A 14,234-nucleotide genomic window follows, 5' to 3' on the forward strand; every position below is an offset into this window, starting at 1 on the left:
CACACATACGTTTACTATAAGAGCCACGTGTCTGCCTAAGATGAAGTGTGCGGGGGTCTCGATCATACCAGGAGTTTCTTCTGCGTCAGTGGTTTCAATCTTGTCCATGAGGTCGTTGGAGTTCCACTTGACGATTTCCTTTGGGAAGACCTCCTCGCTGTCTGACAGATCCTCTGCAGAGGAAACAACACATGAATCATCGTCAGCTGAAGTTCAAGCTCCGTTCAGGCCGGGTTATATTACATCAACAGTTTAAATGGCTTAGTGGTTAACAGTTACATTCAGTGTTATAAACAGTTGACCAGCTTTAATAAACTACTTTATGGAAGACATCATTCAGCATGATGGCCATCATGGTATTAGTATTAGGTTTGGTTTCTTCATGCTTTAAGGACAACTTTTCATGTTCCTTAACTTTCTGTGTATGTCTGGTGTTATATGTTAATGTAATGTAATGTTCCTCCTAGTGAAAGAGTAAATGTGGTTTTAAAATTCCAGAGAACTACATCCACATTTTATACGTGGTCTAAGTAGACTTAAATTAAAAATGTAACATTTGTTAAATAGAGAAACATTCCACAAATATGAGGCACACTGTTTATGTGCTGTGTCTTTAAAATTATTTTAACAGTATATATATGGAAAGTGTGATATATCATATTATTGGGTTATTTCCCAGCCTGTGTAGCACGTTAGATTACAGTATAGTGCATGTGGACAGGAAGTGGTGTAACTATTAATACAATGAATTTATTTTTAGATACATTGCATTTATCTAACTATAATTACAGACTGTCCTCAGACATTCTGGGATTTTTAAATTAAAGGATCAGAATCTAAGAGACTATAATTTTGTTTATTCTGTATTTTGTTTTGACACGTGTCCTCAAAATACTTCATCATCAGTGACTTCTGCTTTAAAATTATAACATATATCTTCTTGTTTGCTTCAACTTATTTCATTAATAAACAAAAAAATAATGATCCATCCCTTCTGCATTATTAAATGTAGCAGTCAATAGATTTTAAACCCAAGTTAAAATGGTGAGGAGCTTAATCTTCAACTAATGTAGATACAGAAATGTATGATTTGTATAAAAATCAAACATTTAATAACAGATTTGAACGTAGATGATACATCAGTCAGTTGTTTAACCTGCTAATAATTATTATCATCATTTGTAGATTAAAATCTGATCAATAGGTTCTTAATGAAATAAACAATAAATGTGGTATTGCGTTTAGTAAATTGTGAGTTTTGCCTGTTGAAGACTTTCTTTACTTATTCTGGCACGCGGATGGAGAATGTGACAGTTAAAAATAAACCTGGACATGTTTGCAGTAGATGTTTACTGGAGGACGACCATAACCACAAACAAAGTTTTAAAGATAGAAATCTAATATCATAGGCAATGTGAGCCACGTCAGACTGTTTCCATATATAATTTGCATGCCTTTGTCATGTGATACACCCAGGCACCAAAGCACACACTTACAGTCATACGCTCTCATGTTACACCAGCCTCGTTTATTTACCCGAATTAAGTAAATGTTTATTTCATGAGGTCAGTGTTAATAACATCTGTAAATCAGCTCAACACTAATCACTGACTGTACTCACAACTACTGAGACAGAAGGGTACGAACACTCAATAATGACAGTGTAAATGTAACTTTAATCAGTTTATTTGATCCAACGTGGCGTGCTTTGACTTTTGACGGTGATGTGCACAGTAATTAATCCACACAAGCCTGAACACTACACTGTGCTGTAAATTATCAGATGTCAACACACTTCAGTCTAATGATTTTATTCCAGGAACTCACAAAAATAAAACATAACGGCAACATGCACAACTTTATTTATGTTTCATCATCAATACTGAATGCAATGTACATGTCTATAGTAGGTTGTGAGGACAATTGTTGATTAAAATCTATATTTGTGAGAACATTATGGCATATCCTCAAAACTTTAATGGGATTTTTGAGGGTTAGGACTTAATTTTAAGGCTCGTGGTTAGGTATTTAGTTGTGATGATTAAGGTTTGGGTAAGAGGCTAGGAAATGAATTGTATATACACAAGTGTCTATTCCAGGAACTCACAAAAATAAGACATGACAGCAACATGCACAACTTTATTTTTGTTTCACCATCAAGACGAAATGTTCTCATATAGTAAACATGTGTGTAGGTGTGTGTAATAGGCTGTGAGGACGATTTTTGAACAAAACCTTGAACAAAAGCACATTTTGACAGGTCCTCACAACTTTATTGGGATTTTTGAGGGTTAAGACTTCATTTTTAGGCTTAGGGTTAGGTCTGTTTACTCAGTCACGTTATGGGTGCCCATAAGATAAATTATTAAATTTTAAGGTGAAGACAGGTTGTATAGTTAGGATGTGGTTAGGTTAAGGGGTTAAGGTAGGTGTGAATCTCTTTTTTTTATGCCTTTTCTGGAATAAAGTCTTGATCTTGTCAGGACCAGTAGTCCTATCACAGACCAAAACCATGTCCAAATGAGGCAGAACCCATTTCTTTCTAAGGAACTGGTAAATTTTCGATTTGGATTGTGGTTAGGTTAAGGTTAGTGTTAGGCATTAACTGGTTATGGTTAAGGTTAGGGATAATGCTTTTCCAAATGAATGAAAGTCCATGCCATTTCTTAGAAGAATAACTGTACAAACGTGTGTGTGTGATTTTTATCTAACGATAAAATTGCTTGAGATTTGTTCGATTTGACATCAGGATGAAACACATGGCCCGTGTCCGTGGCCACAGTCAAGCAGCAGAGAGCCTGGGTTTTTGCAACACGCTCAACTACTTCAACTGCAGCCCCAAAGCATGCTGGGTATCTGGGAAGCTTAAGAACTGATCTGTGGTTAAAGAGACGCATGCAGAGTCAGGTGAGGTGGGAGCAAGCAGCAGCAGCAGCAGCGTTCGTTGAAAATGTTTTATCTAACTACTACCTTTAATTTTACAACCAAGAGTGTTTTACCATGAGCGTCAAAGAACTCCTCCTCCGAGCTGTCGTCCGAGTCTCGCGCTATGCTCTGCATCCTCCACTCCGAGATGCTGTGGCGTGACGGGCTCACTAAAAAACAAAAGGAAAACAAGTAAATAATTAAAAAAAAAAAAAAAATCCACTGTTGCTTTTGGAAAATGTGTAACAGCCTCTCCCTTTGCCTCTGTAACATACATACAAACTTATACACACATACAAGAAAGAAAGAAGTATTGTACAATTACCCCCAACTCACCCATAGACACACACACACACACAGTGTTATGTAAACATGAAACAGTCTCTGTGGTACATTACTTCAGCGCAGATGGACTGCTTGGTGGTCAGGGCTGTGTGTGTGTGTGTGTGATAAGTGTGGCTTGATATAACACAGAAAACAAACACATGGACGACTAATGGCCAGCTGAGGAAAATGGCGATACTGAAAACAGGGGCTTGTCTGTCACGTGTCTTCAGTCTCCACCTCATATATCATTAGTCTGGAAGAAACGCGGGGCGTTGTTCTGAATGGCAGGCTGGTGAGGTTTGGGTGGTGTGTGTGTGTGTGTGTGTGTTGGGGGGGACACAGCTGTAGCTGTCAACACACAGGAAAAAACAGCAGCAGTGGAGGGAAGAGTCACTGCGAAGAGCGTCAGCCTCCTCTGGTCTGTGATGTCAGCACTGTTGCTAAAAATAGCCCAGGAGAGAACCACAGGGGGGAGTTACAGGGGTGAGACGAGGCTCGCTAGATGAGAGTCAGGGTCCAGGTGGCAGCTACAGTGAGCGCTGCCTTGAGGTAGAAGTGACACTGGAGATCAGTGTGTTTTTAAACCTGGCTTGTGATGCCAAGGCTGCAGCTATAAATAAGGCAGGTGAGACTTGTATGGTTCGAGGCGAAAGGAAGTTGGGATTGTGCAGCACATGTGGGGGAGTGAGGAAATATAGTACAACAGAGGAAAGAAACCAATCAGCATCAAGTACCAGTAAAAACAGAAAAACAAAGCGAGGCACAAAATTAAAGTGTTCGAAGTGCAAACTAAAAGTTACACAGTGCATAATCTTGGTTGTATTTGGTGTCTGCATTAGTTATCGGTGTGTTTTGGGTGCAACTTCAATTAAAACAATCAATCAAGAGTTTACTTTGTCATTTACTTTAAAAGCAAGGTGCGCTGTATCTGGTACACTGCGATGGTAAATGCAGTGTGTTATTATCTCATGTTTTAACAGAGTGTGTTTCTAATGTAGGCGTGCATTTGTACACTGTATATTTTAACTGATGGGCAATTAAAAATATAATTGTTGCATCTTGTTGTGCTTAAAACATTGCTAACAATAGAGATTGTTTACATGGAAGCTCTAAGGTGTGCAGATGGTCTCCTTCCTTTTCACTGTGACACCCAGAGGAGACACAGGTTTATACATCAACACAAGGTGCTTGTTACCTCCTCTCTTGGATGAGCGAGACGATCGGGAGGAGGTGGACCACTGCTTTGTGAGCACACCCCGTGGCTGAAGAGTCTCTCCCCCTGATCTGATGACCACCTCTTCTGCTTCAATGGAGCTGATCGCCTCTTTAACTTCTTGCTCTTTGTCTGGGGACTGAGAGCCACAGTTGGCCTCGGTGGCCTCATCAGCCTGGCTGAACTGGGCCATCTTCGTGGCCAGGGCCAGTTGAGTTTCTAGCTCCAGCTGCCTGATGTCCTCAATGGTCAGACCATACCACTCATCCTGCCAGCACCAGGCCTGCCGGTGGGCACGTGCCATCACCTTTCTGAGTCCTAAGGAGAGATGATGGGAGATGATCAAATGGCAACCACTAGGGACGTCACCCATAAGACCCAAAAACTTCCATCCAAATGGACTTTCTTTATGTAAACAGTCACTAGTCAACTAGCAAACCAGAAGACTAGGTCAAATTTAGGACAACCCTGTCAAATAATACTACGAGGAAAAGGAACAAACTATGACATCAAATCAAAAACACCAAATGTCTGTGTCTGTACTCACCAACATCATGAATGAAGCGCTCAATCTTTGACTGCATGCCCCAGTAGCGGAACTCCACCTTGCACAATTTGTAGGCGCACATGATGGGGGTTTTCCCTGGGTTGTTGTTGTACTCCTCTATCCAGTCTTCTCTCAGAGGACCCCTCTGGGTCTTGGCGGACTTGAAGAGCCGCAGGTCCTCCTCCACTTTGTACTCGTGAGGGGGAATGGGATCTGTCACTATGTCGATTGGGTCTGACAAAGACAATTCATTTTCAGACAACATAGAATAATGTAGCCAGGTGTGTTGATTGCAAAAAATAAGATACTAAATATTCTGTTTTCAGTGTCTTTTAAGATCATGAAATGATATGTGCAAGTAGTAAAACCTGTATGGGCTTGTGTTTATAGATTCCTCTCAAAAGCGAATTTCTGGCTGAGATTCAAATATGAGATGTGCGACTAAAATCAATAAAATCGTTAAGCCCTAAAACCAGTAATTCCTGAGAACTAATCTTTGATGCGATCAACCTCACAAAAATTAAATGCAGTAGCATTAACATGCCACTAGTGGGCCTCACCTGCTGCTACAGTATGAGTAACAAGGAGACAAACACCATCAGCCTAAAAACTACAAATATTTACAATAATAACCTTTACAGCTTAAGTTCCTTCTTCTGAGGCATCCTGGGATGTAAGAACATGGTCGAGCAGGCCAACTGAGCTTTTCATGAAGTGGACGTTAATGTTTTTGATTGCAAAAATGGTCTCACCAACAGTCATCTGCCTTTTCTCTGCTGCAGACATATTGAAGACATCTGCCTGGTTGCCTGTGTCAGGTTTGTAGTAGGTTTCAATGTCAATAGAGAACTTCTCAACAAAGGGACAGGTGTATCTGAAAGAGAGGAGTTAAAAACAATTAATAAACAAGTGACTGACAGACACTGAGGGAATTCTGTCTTCATTCAGAGACTTCCTTAAGGTCAGAACTACTTAATTTAAAGAAACAGTACCCTTGCACTGAGAGCCATACCCATCTATTGTATCAATGGCTTTAGAAGCAAAGCTGTCAGCACTTTAATAGATAAATCAACAGGCGCATGAATACTACCAATATCCTGACAGTATAGTCAAGGGCACATTTCTTTTCAGTGTGTGTGTGTGTGTGTGTTTGTGTGTACAGAGCGACAGACAGGCTCATCAGCACCAAACAGCCTGGGTGCACTGCTGGTCAAACACTGATCTGATGATCTGCTGCACTATATGGAGTATGATTTGCTCTGAGGACTTAAATGTTTGACAAAATGTCAGCAAAAGCATCATGAAACTCACCACGTGTAAGATACTCTATGCATGACAATGAATATAGTTTGATTGATCACAAACCTTTAAATGTGTGTGCATGTACCAGCTTCACCAGTTACAGTCACGAGTACACTCCCATGCACAGCACATGGTGAAAAGCAGTCTCAACAGAGTTTACAGCACTCTCCGTCCTACACAGAGGTGTGTGTGTGTGTGTGTGTGTGTGTGTGTGTGGAGGTGGTCCGCCTGCTGAAGCAAACCTCACCTGGTGCGGGTGTAAGGGTAGGCGTTCCACGACTCTTCTTCAACCCTCAGTGCTGCTTTGGGCAAGATGGAGCGGAACCAGCTGGGGATGTGCTTGCCAATGTGGAAGACCTTGTGGGTGTACTGGCCAGTTCCGCCTGGTCCATCTGTGTAGGGTTTATTCTCCAAGATCTCCACCCCACTACCTTCGCCACAGCTCTCCTCTCTGCTTTTTTTCTGTGGAGAAGAAATGAAGCTGCAGTGAGTTGGAAGTGTATTGAAATTTGTATTCAAGCAGTAATGTTAAGGGTCTGTTACAGTAAAATGTAAATAAAAACATTCCCCATAATCTGAAGCATATACTGTATGCCATAAAAACAAAAATAAATGAATGACCATGGTGACTTTTACACCAACTGAAGAAGCTAAGGTTGTAATTCGGTTACAGATGCAACTCAACTATGACGTTTAACTGGACTACTGTCCTTGCCAAGTATACAAACACTACTGAATAAAGTGTGTCAGCCTATGTTAGGTGGTGATATGCCTTGAGATCAGCTTGTTAGTTTTTGTCGGTTTCTGGTTTCCCCATTATGACACACACTAAAACATCTTAAGCTGGGAGGTGGTTGGAAGCATGTTGACTATCAGCTTTTCTACAATCCATGAACTTTAAAATGATCATTTCTTTGAGCTGGTAGAGCAAACATGGATCAGTCTGAATTTCAGCATGTTTGCCTCACTGTTGTCTTCTTTCTGTGCAAAGACTTCTTCTTTTAAGCTAAGAGGTGGGACCTGTGGAACAAGTGCAAAGCACCAAGGCCAGTTTACGTCTGTTTGAACATAAACATGCAATAGAAATTCATCTCCCCACAGCCTTCTCTGGGTGTATTACTCCAGCTTTTTTGCTCTGCTAAAATGTCATGTATTTTAAGTCTGGTTTTCGTCACACTATCGCAAACATTAGATTTTCTCTGACGTCATGTAAGTGCAGTGACTGTTCAAACAACAGCAAAGGCACTAAACCTAACCACTTCCTGAAAGATCTGTCAGCTTGTTGAATTGCAAATAAGGAAGCCCAAAAACCAGCTCATGGAGCCACACCTTTCCCATATTTACATTCCAGGTGCACAGGGGAAGAGCAGCTGGGTGGAGCCTGCAGATGCAGTTGAATGGAGCAACTGCTCCGTGAACTGTAATTTTAAAGACAGGAATGTGAGACATGGCAAAAGGAAGATTTGTAATGGTTATGTAATCACTGAAACAGGAACTATAGATAGTGGAACATAGTCCAAGTGCTGATGTTTTTAAAAAAATACTGGGAGCAAGGGGCAAGAACCATAAAAGTCAGTGATTACTGGTGTATCATCTTTTCTTTTTCCCCTTATCAGCCATTATCTAGGCTTTCCACATACGAGAAATACATACAGAGTAAGTTTAACACTAGGTACAGCACCAGGATAATAGGGAGACAGATTCCTCCTGTCAATTTAGTGGGGAGAGGCAATGCAGGCGAGGCAGTGAATCAGTAGAGTAGGGAGGAAGCCATGAGGCGGCCAGCACTCCGGACCTCATTACCTCTGACAGGTCATTCATTAGCCACCCGCTCTGCTCTCAACAGCCCAGACACAGCTCTAGAGACACAGCACAGACGCCACAACAGCCAGCACATGAGACACTGCCACAGTTGACATAAATGTCAAGGTTTCCTCCACATACCAACTGTATAGAAATGTATCCTACCAAGAAATGGACACCTATTTCTAAACAATATCAACAACAGCCACAGTTTACCAAAAACAAGTGTTTCCATGTGTTTCGTTGGGGGGACTGTTCCTTTAATTGTGTAGCAGACATGTGACAGCGGTCTTTTAAAAGCAGTGTCCCCTTCTTCTTTCCCCTGGAGCAACAGATGTGTCTGCAGTTCACCCTGAGAGAGATCACTGCACATTGGCCAGGGCAAAGCTGGGGTATGAAATGGGAGGTGAAGCAATATTTAGCAGGTTTGAAGTTAAATAGACACTAAATGTAATGTTGGATTCTTGATTAAAACTGTATGACATCTATATTTGTCACCTGACGTCAGAGAGCAGGGTAATCTATTACAAAGCTTTCTATTGTAAAATATGTTTTGACCATATTACCCACTGGGTTGCGAGTTCAGGTCCTGCCCTAAAATATCAGTTACAAAGTACTTTCTCTCACCTTTCATTAAACAATCATGAAAATAATATCTTGCTCCATGAAAGCCAAGTGTCTGTGTTTAGAGCCAACAGCTCTCACAGGATAGGAGTCATATCCTGGTTTTTTCCTCTTGCCATAAAGTTAGTGAGGCGTGTTTCCTGTTTGAGATGCCGCTTTTCTTTTCACTCTGATGACACAATTGGTTTCGTCAGAACATGATGGAATCAAGGGGGTAAATGAGAGATACTGAGATCATCTCATGTTTAATTTTTCACCCATTCTGCAATAAGGAAAGGAAGTGACAGGAGAGATGGGGTGAAGGATTGCCTGCTGGGTGCTACAGATATGGTCAGACTTTCCTAAGGCCCTAAATTCATCTGTGAGGCTTACATCTTGGATGGATTGCAGGTAGGCAGGCCTACGTGCTTCAGTTGCCCAGGCAACATACAGCAATGAAGCGGGGGTATCTACAGACACCAGCAAAATCTTTGTTTCCTCTCTGCTCAGAATACAGCTCTCACTCTCCTCTCCTTCCATCCCCTCTCTCATTTCTTCCCCTTCCTCCTTCGCAGTCTCTTTTTTTATTTATATCCTCTATTTCCTCTTTTTATTCACTCCCTCTCTCGAACAAAACCCGACCACCGGCATGCTGCTGATGTCATGGTTGCCATAGTGACAGAGGCCTCAGAGCAATCAGGCTGTGCAATGAGGGTGATGTCAGGGGGAAAGGTAACTATGGGTCACTAATGTGAGAATTCCTCTTCCTGTGATTTGCTTACATGCTTCTTTCCATGAACTAAGACTTTGTGAAATCCTGTTTTGCACATGTTGTGTACAAAGAAGGATTTCATGTTATGCACAATGTCCCGTTTGATAAAATCTGACACAGGGTATGTAGAGGATCAACAAGTTAAATCCAAGGTTTCAAATGCTTCAATTGCTCCCTTAGCTGCATGTCACTTCATTCAGTCATCCCTTCTTTCCTGTCTTCTCACTTATGCCACAAAATAAAAGCCATAAAAGAAGTGTGGCACAGTGACTGGTTTGTGTTCTCTTGAAACATGTGTTTGCTTTGGGACACGTCCACTGAATCATGCTCCCGGCCATCTACAGCTCAACTGGTTTGCCTGATGTGTTAACACCAGGAGATGAATAAGAAAAACAAAAACAAAAAAAAACAAACAAAAGAGCAAGAGTAGTATAATCATTAAGGACTGTGTGGTAATCATCAAATATTTCTTGTGCAGGCAACATAAAGAGATGTCTTTACATTGAGACAACACTACAACTAAGGTTGGTATTCAGAGAATGTCAGTAACATTTTCTGACAGATTGCTTTTTATACAGCAACAATTTAAGAAAAAAAAAAAAGGCCCTCATTGCAGGTGAACAAAGCAGTAGTACTGTGGGTGGATATTCATTTTAGACAGCTTTGTTTACGTAAATACTAATTAATTTAGCTTAACTGTAATACTTGTGGGAGTGACCTCACAGTGGGAAGTTCAGTGGTTTGCTGAATTGCTCAGAGTTAACTCTTTCCTCCTACCTGGAGGCTGCAGCTCTCACCTATCATCTTATTTTGTGCTGTTATATGAACTATAAAGAGAAACTCATATAAAACCCACCATAAATTTAGCTGCACTCCACTTGACGATGCACTATGATGACGCTGTGTTTCCATCATGGTACGGTATGGTTGGAACAGTTAAGTCCTGGGTCAGGCTTGCGTATTGACTGAGAATAGTACTTTTACTTAGTCGGTGAGGTGTGGGCTATGTCCGATGGACACGTAAGATGTCAAGCTTTGTATGAGAATAGACTGTGAGCATTTGCCTCGACTTCCATGGGATACTTACACCGATTGCAAGGGGGTGAAGTTTTTCGGTCACCCAATCAGCTGACTGACGTGGGTGGAGTCTGTCTAACTATATCATGCCATTTTACTCTGGTACCCCAAGGGAAAGGTATCAAAGAATGTAACGGTTGGGGACAGTTATTTTGGTACTAGTCCTAATGGAAACGCAAAAAAATACAAACCGAACTGTATCGAACCAAACTGTTCCACTCAATGGAAACACAGCTTTATTTACTTAACATGATTCATATTGCAAATGTCACCCTTTCACATTAACATCACAAAACAAGATCTCAGAGACAAGACTCTAAAAACCAAAAACCGGGCTTAACAGGCCTGTAACATCAACCTGCTCTTGACCACATGTAAAATGTAACCTCGTGCTACACGTTCAATGTCATCCAGCTCAAAATCCTGCAAAAATGGCTGAATGTTTAAGTGCCAGAGGTCAGCATGTGACTCAAACCATAAAAATGTAAACAGTGTGAACGTGTGCAATATCCAAACAACAGTAATCACAGGCGGAACTGTTGTAATTTGAGCTCCATGCCTTTCTTATGTACTGTTGCAAACAGTGCACCTGGCAGTTCCACTGGATTAAATAAATCCTCCGTCACATACACATGACATATGAAGAGAAAACATGTTGCCACACAAAGCGGCATAAACCAGCCTTTCCTGTTGACAGGTGGGAATTCTTAAGCTCTCACACACACAGACCATAGGTCTTCAGCCGAGAGCCTGGTTGGAGGAATGAAATTGAATCTGACACAGACTAAACATCCTGTCCATCTACATGGTAAAGCATGTGTGTGCGCACACTTTCCACAGAGAGCAGCCACACTGTATCTGAAGACACATGCAGCCTATGACGAATGGAAATAACCAGCTTCAGAGAGTTTAAATTGGATAATCTATCAGCACACAAGCTCTCTTTGTTCCATTACTCCACCAGGGTCAGACACCGTGTGACCAATCACTCCATAATTGAGTATGCTGCGATTGCAATTTTGATTAAAAAAAAAACAATGTTAATTTATCTCCCTTTTCTTTTCATCTCTTTGGCTTCCTGGCTATTTTTGCCAGGGCCGTGGGGGTGGGAGTTTGGCAGGCAATTGTGAAGTTGTGATCTCACCTGAATCATATATAGCTGGGCGATGCGGTACTCCTCCACACTCAGGGGCATGGGGATGCGGTACTCCTTGATAAGCATTGTGAATCTTAGATAAGGGGGAAAGGGGGATGAGGGAGAAGATTGCAAAAGGGAAGGGAGGGACAGAGGGAAGGAAGGGGGAGAGGGGACAGAACAAACTCTGGGGCTCCTACACGAGGCTCGTCAAATCACCAACTGAAGTCCACATTGATGGTTCCTGTGGCAGAAGACAAGAACAAAGTGCATGACATTAATATATGAATACATCTAAAAAATACATTTCATCAGGCACTGGAAGTTTGTTATAGTCAAAACATGCTGTGTAGCTTGATTTCCAGGAATACCCAACAAGAGCAGAAACCAGCTTCAGTCACCACCAAATTCCAGCACAAGCAAAAAATAACAGCACAGGGACTCATTTCAGAGGCTACAGGATTCCTATGTACATAGGTGAACATACATTCTCATCGCTCACACACAGATGAAGAGGAGAAAATAGCCGCAGTGTTATTCAGAATATATTCTCTATACTATATGTCTGATCCAAGCCTTGGCGTCGACGACAAGCATCAGCGTCTTCAACATCCAGCAATTCAGGTCTAACTAAGGCACTTCCCAGGATAAACTTCTCTTCTTATACGCAGGCCACAAGCCCTGTGACTGTGTGATGTGTGTGTGTGTGTGTGTGTGTGTGTGTGTGTGTGTGTGTGTGTGTGTGTGTGGGTGACCAAAGTCTACAGAAAGCACCCGTGCCTTGCCGATAGTCCCAGCAGTCACCACTTCCCTCCAAACCCCTCAGCGCTCTCACATGGCGGGGCTCATTCTGCATAAGAGGGATTACAGTTGAGTGGGGAGAATTACATAACGCTGTAAGAGCCCCCGATGCATAAGCGAGGTTTCACAAATAGCAGCTTTAAGAATCAAACACAAAGCATTGTTTTCAAACCACTGGGCAGATGGGGGTAGGTGTGGGCTATACATACACAACGTGTGGGTGGTGCAAGTTGGAAAAGTCTGCTTTGACCGCTGAGGGAAGAGCAACTCTCCAAAGCCAAGCAAGTACAAAACAGGATCATGACTGTGCAGCGATGAACCACGCTGTGGTGGGAGTTTATCCAAATTAAATATCACAGGTGCCAACTAAGGTGACACGTTCTCTGAATCGGAGTCAATAAGGATGGGAAGATATCTATATTACTTCAAAGATCTCATCTATGAAAATAAATATGGCACAGAAAGATGCTAATTAAAATACTTTTGAAAACTATTGAAACTCTTGCAGGCTGCATATCTAATATGCAGATCGAGGCAGATTTATTCCCAATAATATAATTTGCTCTCACATCATCCTCCTCTTCCTCACATATATTCTTCAGACACTGTTACAGTGATATTAGATTAAGAAGGAGACAGAGAAAATATGACTCTAATTATTATCTTTCTTGTTATTTGTTTCTTTTTCTATGCACTCAAGGCAAAATCCCTCAGCTCTACTCTGATCACTTACCCTGGTATATACAGTAGAACAGTATTTCTGATTTTTCTCCAAGTACCACCAGAGGAAGCGCGTGTACCTCTGGTGAAACACACCACAGTTTGAGAACCATGTATATATAGCAGTTGGGGGGGGGGGGAACCTCCACACCTGTTAATAACTCAGTAACAAAGACAAAATCAGTTAGTGTATTCAGATATGTCAAAGGAATGTCTGCAGTGCTGAGGAGCCTCTGAATTATACAATGTGACTACGTGTGAGCGAGGACAACACTGTCCCACTACAGTTTGTGTTAGGCCCGCCCAATTGCATAACCCCAATATTCACTCTGTTCTGACCTATTGCAGCAACAGAACCTCCCTCTGGCACTCAGCCATTCCGTCTAAATCACACTAATATTCCCACTGCGTCACACATCCAACAAAGAAAGGCCAGCTTTGAGGTACTGGTCAAACTAAGGCTTTTACTTCCCCACCTCCTGAGTGCTCACCCCTACGACTCCCCAGTGAAGGCACATTCACAGGACGTGTCTGACACACTGCTAGAAAAAAAGATGCAGCCTGGTCTGGATTTTTTCTAACATATGGTGAGGCGTTCTGATGAAGACAAATTAAAAATGTAAAGCATAAAAAATGCCTGTTTCAAACGCTGTCAAATAAGTCAATGCAGATGAATCCTTTCAGCTCCACCAACTCTCTGTGTTTCTCAGTATAATGTTTTTTTTTGTTTTCATGTTGGCCGGCGACATTCCAGTACTGTGCAGCCATAGAGCCAGACACATGCACACAGGTTGGAGTACGACTGACAACACAAAGAAGCACCTACGAAAAGTTCTACTGCTCAAAAAAACCTGGTCGTTTGGCAGTTTGAGGGGATAAATGCCTCTTGTCTCCTCCCACCCCTGCACTGCTGCTGCATACACAAATGCTCCCTCAATCAGGTCTGACAGTTTTGCTCAGCAGAGCCCGTATTCAAATAAAAGACGCAATATAAAAATGACGTTACATC

At 41.8% G+C, this 14,234-nt stretch overlaps 1 protein-coding gene across 6 annotated transcripts in view; it reads right to left on the reverse strand.

Annotated features, from left to right (window-relative positions):
• LOC131463943 (membrane-associated phosphatidylinositol transfer protein 2-like) overlaps positions 1-14,234 on the reverse strand; it is a 51,894-nt gene that overhangs the window by 14,609 nt on the left and 23,051 nt on the right. For 5 of the 6 annotated variants that reach the window (XM_058636102.1, XM_058636101.1, XM_058636104.1 and 2 more), the window contains exons 2-8: positions 11,714-11,948; positions 6,562-6,776; positions 5,765-5,886; positions 5,013-5,246; positions 4,448-4,783; positions 3,000-3,095; positions 69-173 (exon numbers count right to left, since the gene is read on the reverse strand). In XM_058636102.1, coding sequence (XP_058492085.1) covers positions 69-173; positions 3,000-3,095; positions 4,448-4,783; positions 5,013-5,246; positions 5,765-5,886; positions 6,562-6,776; positions 11,714-11,791 — 1,186 coding nt within the window. In that variant the 5' untranslated portion in view covers positions 11,792-11,948. Of the gene's footprint in view, positions 1-68; positions 174-2,999; positions 3,096-4,447; positions 4,784-5,012; positions 5,247-5,764; positions 5,887-6,561; positions 6,777-11,713; positions 11,949-12,191; positions 12,251-14,234 lie in introns of those variants that run through there. The other variant, XM_058636103.1, reaches the window with a different exon arrangement.

Source organism: Solea solea, chromosome 8, assembly GCF_958295425.1.
Source record: "Solea solea chromosome 8, fSolSol10.1, whole genome shotgun sequence".
Taxonomy (NCBI): Eukaryota; Metazoa; Chordata; class Actinopteri; order Pleuronectiformes; family Soleidae; genus Solea; species Solea solea.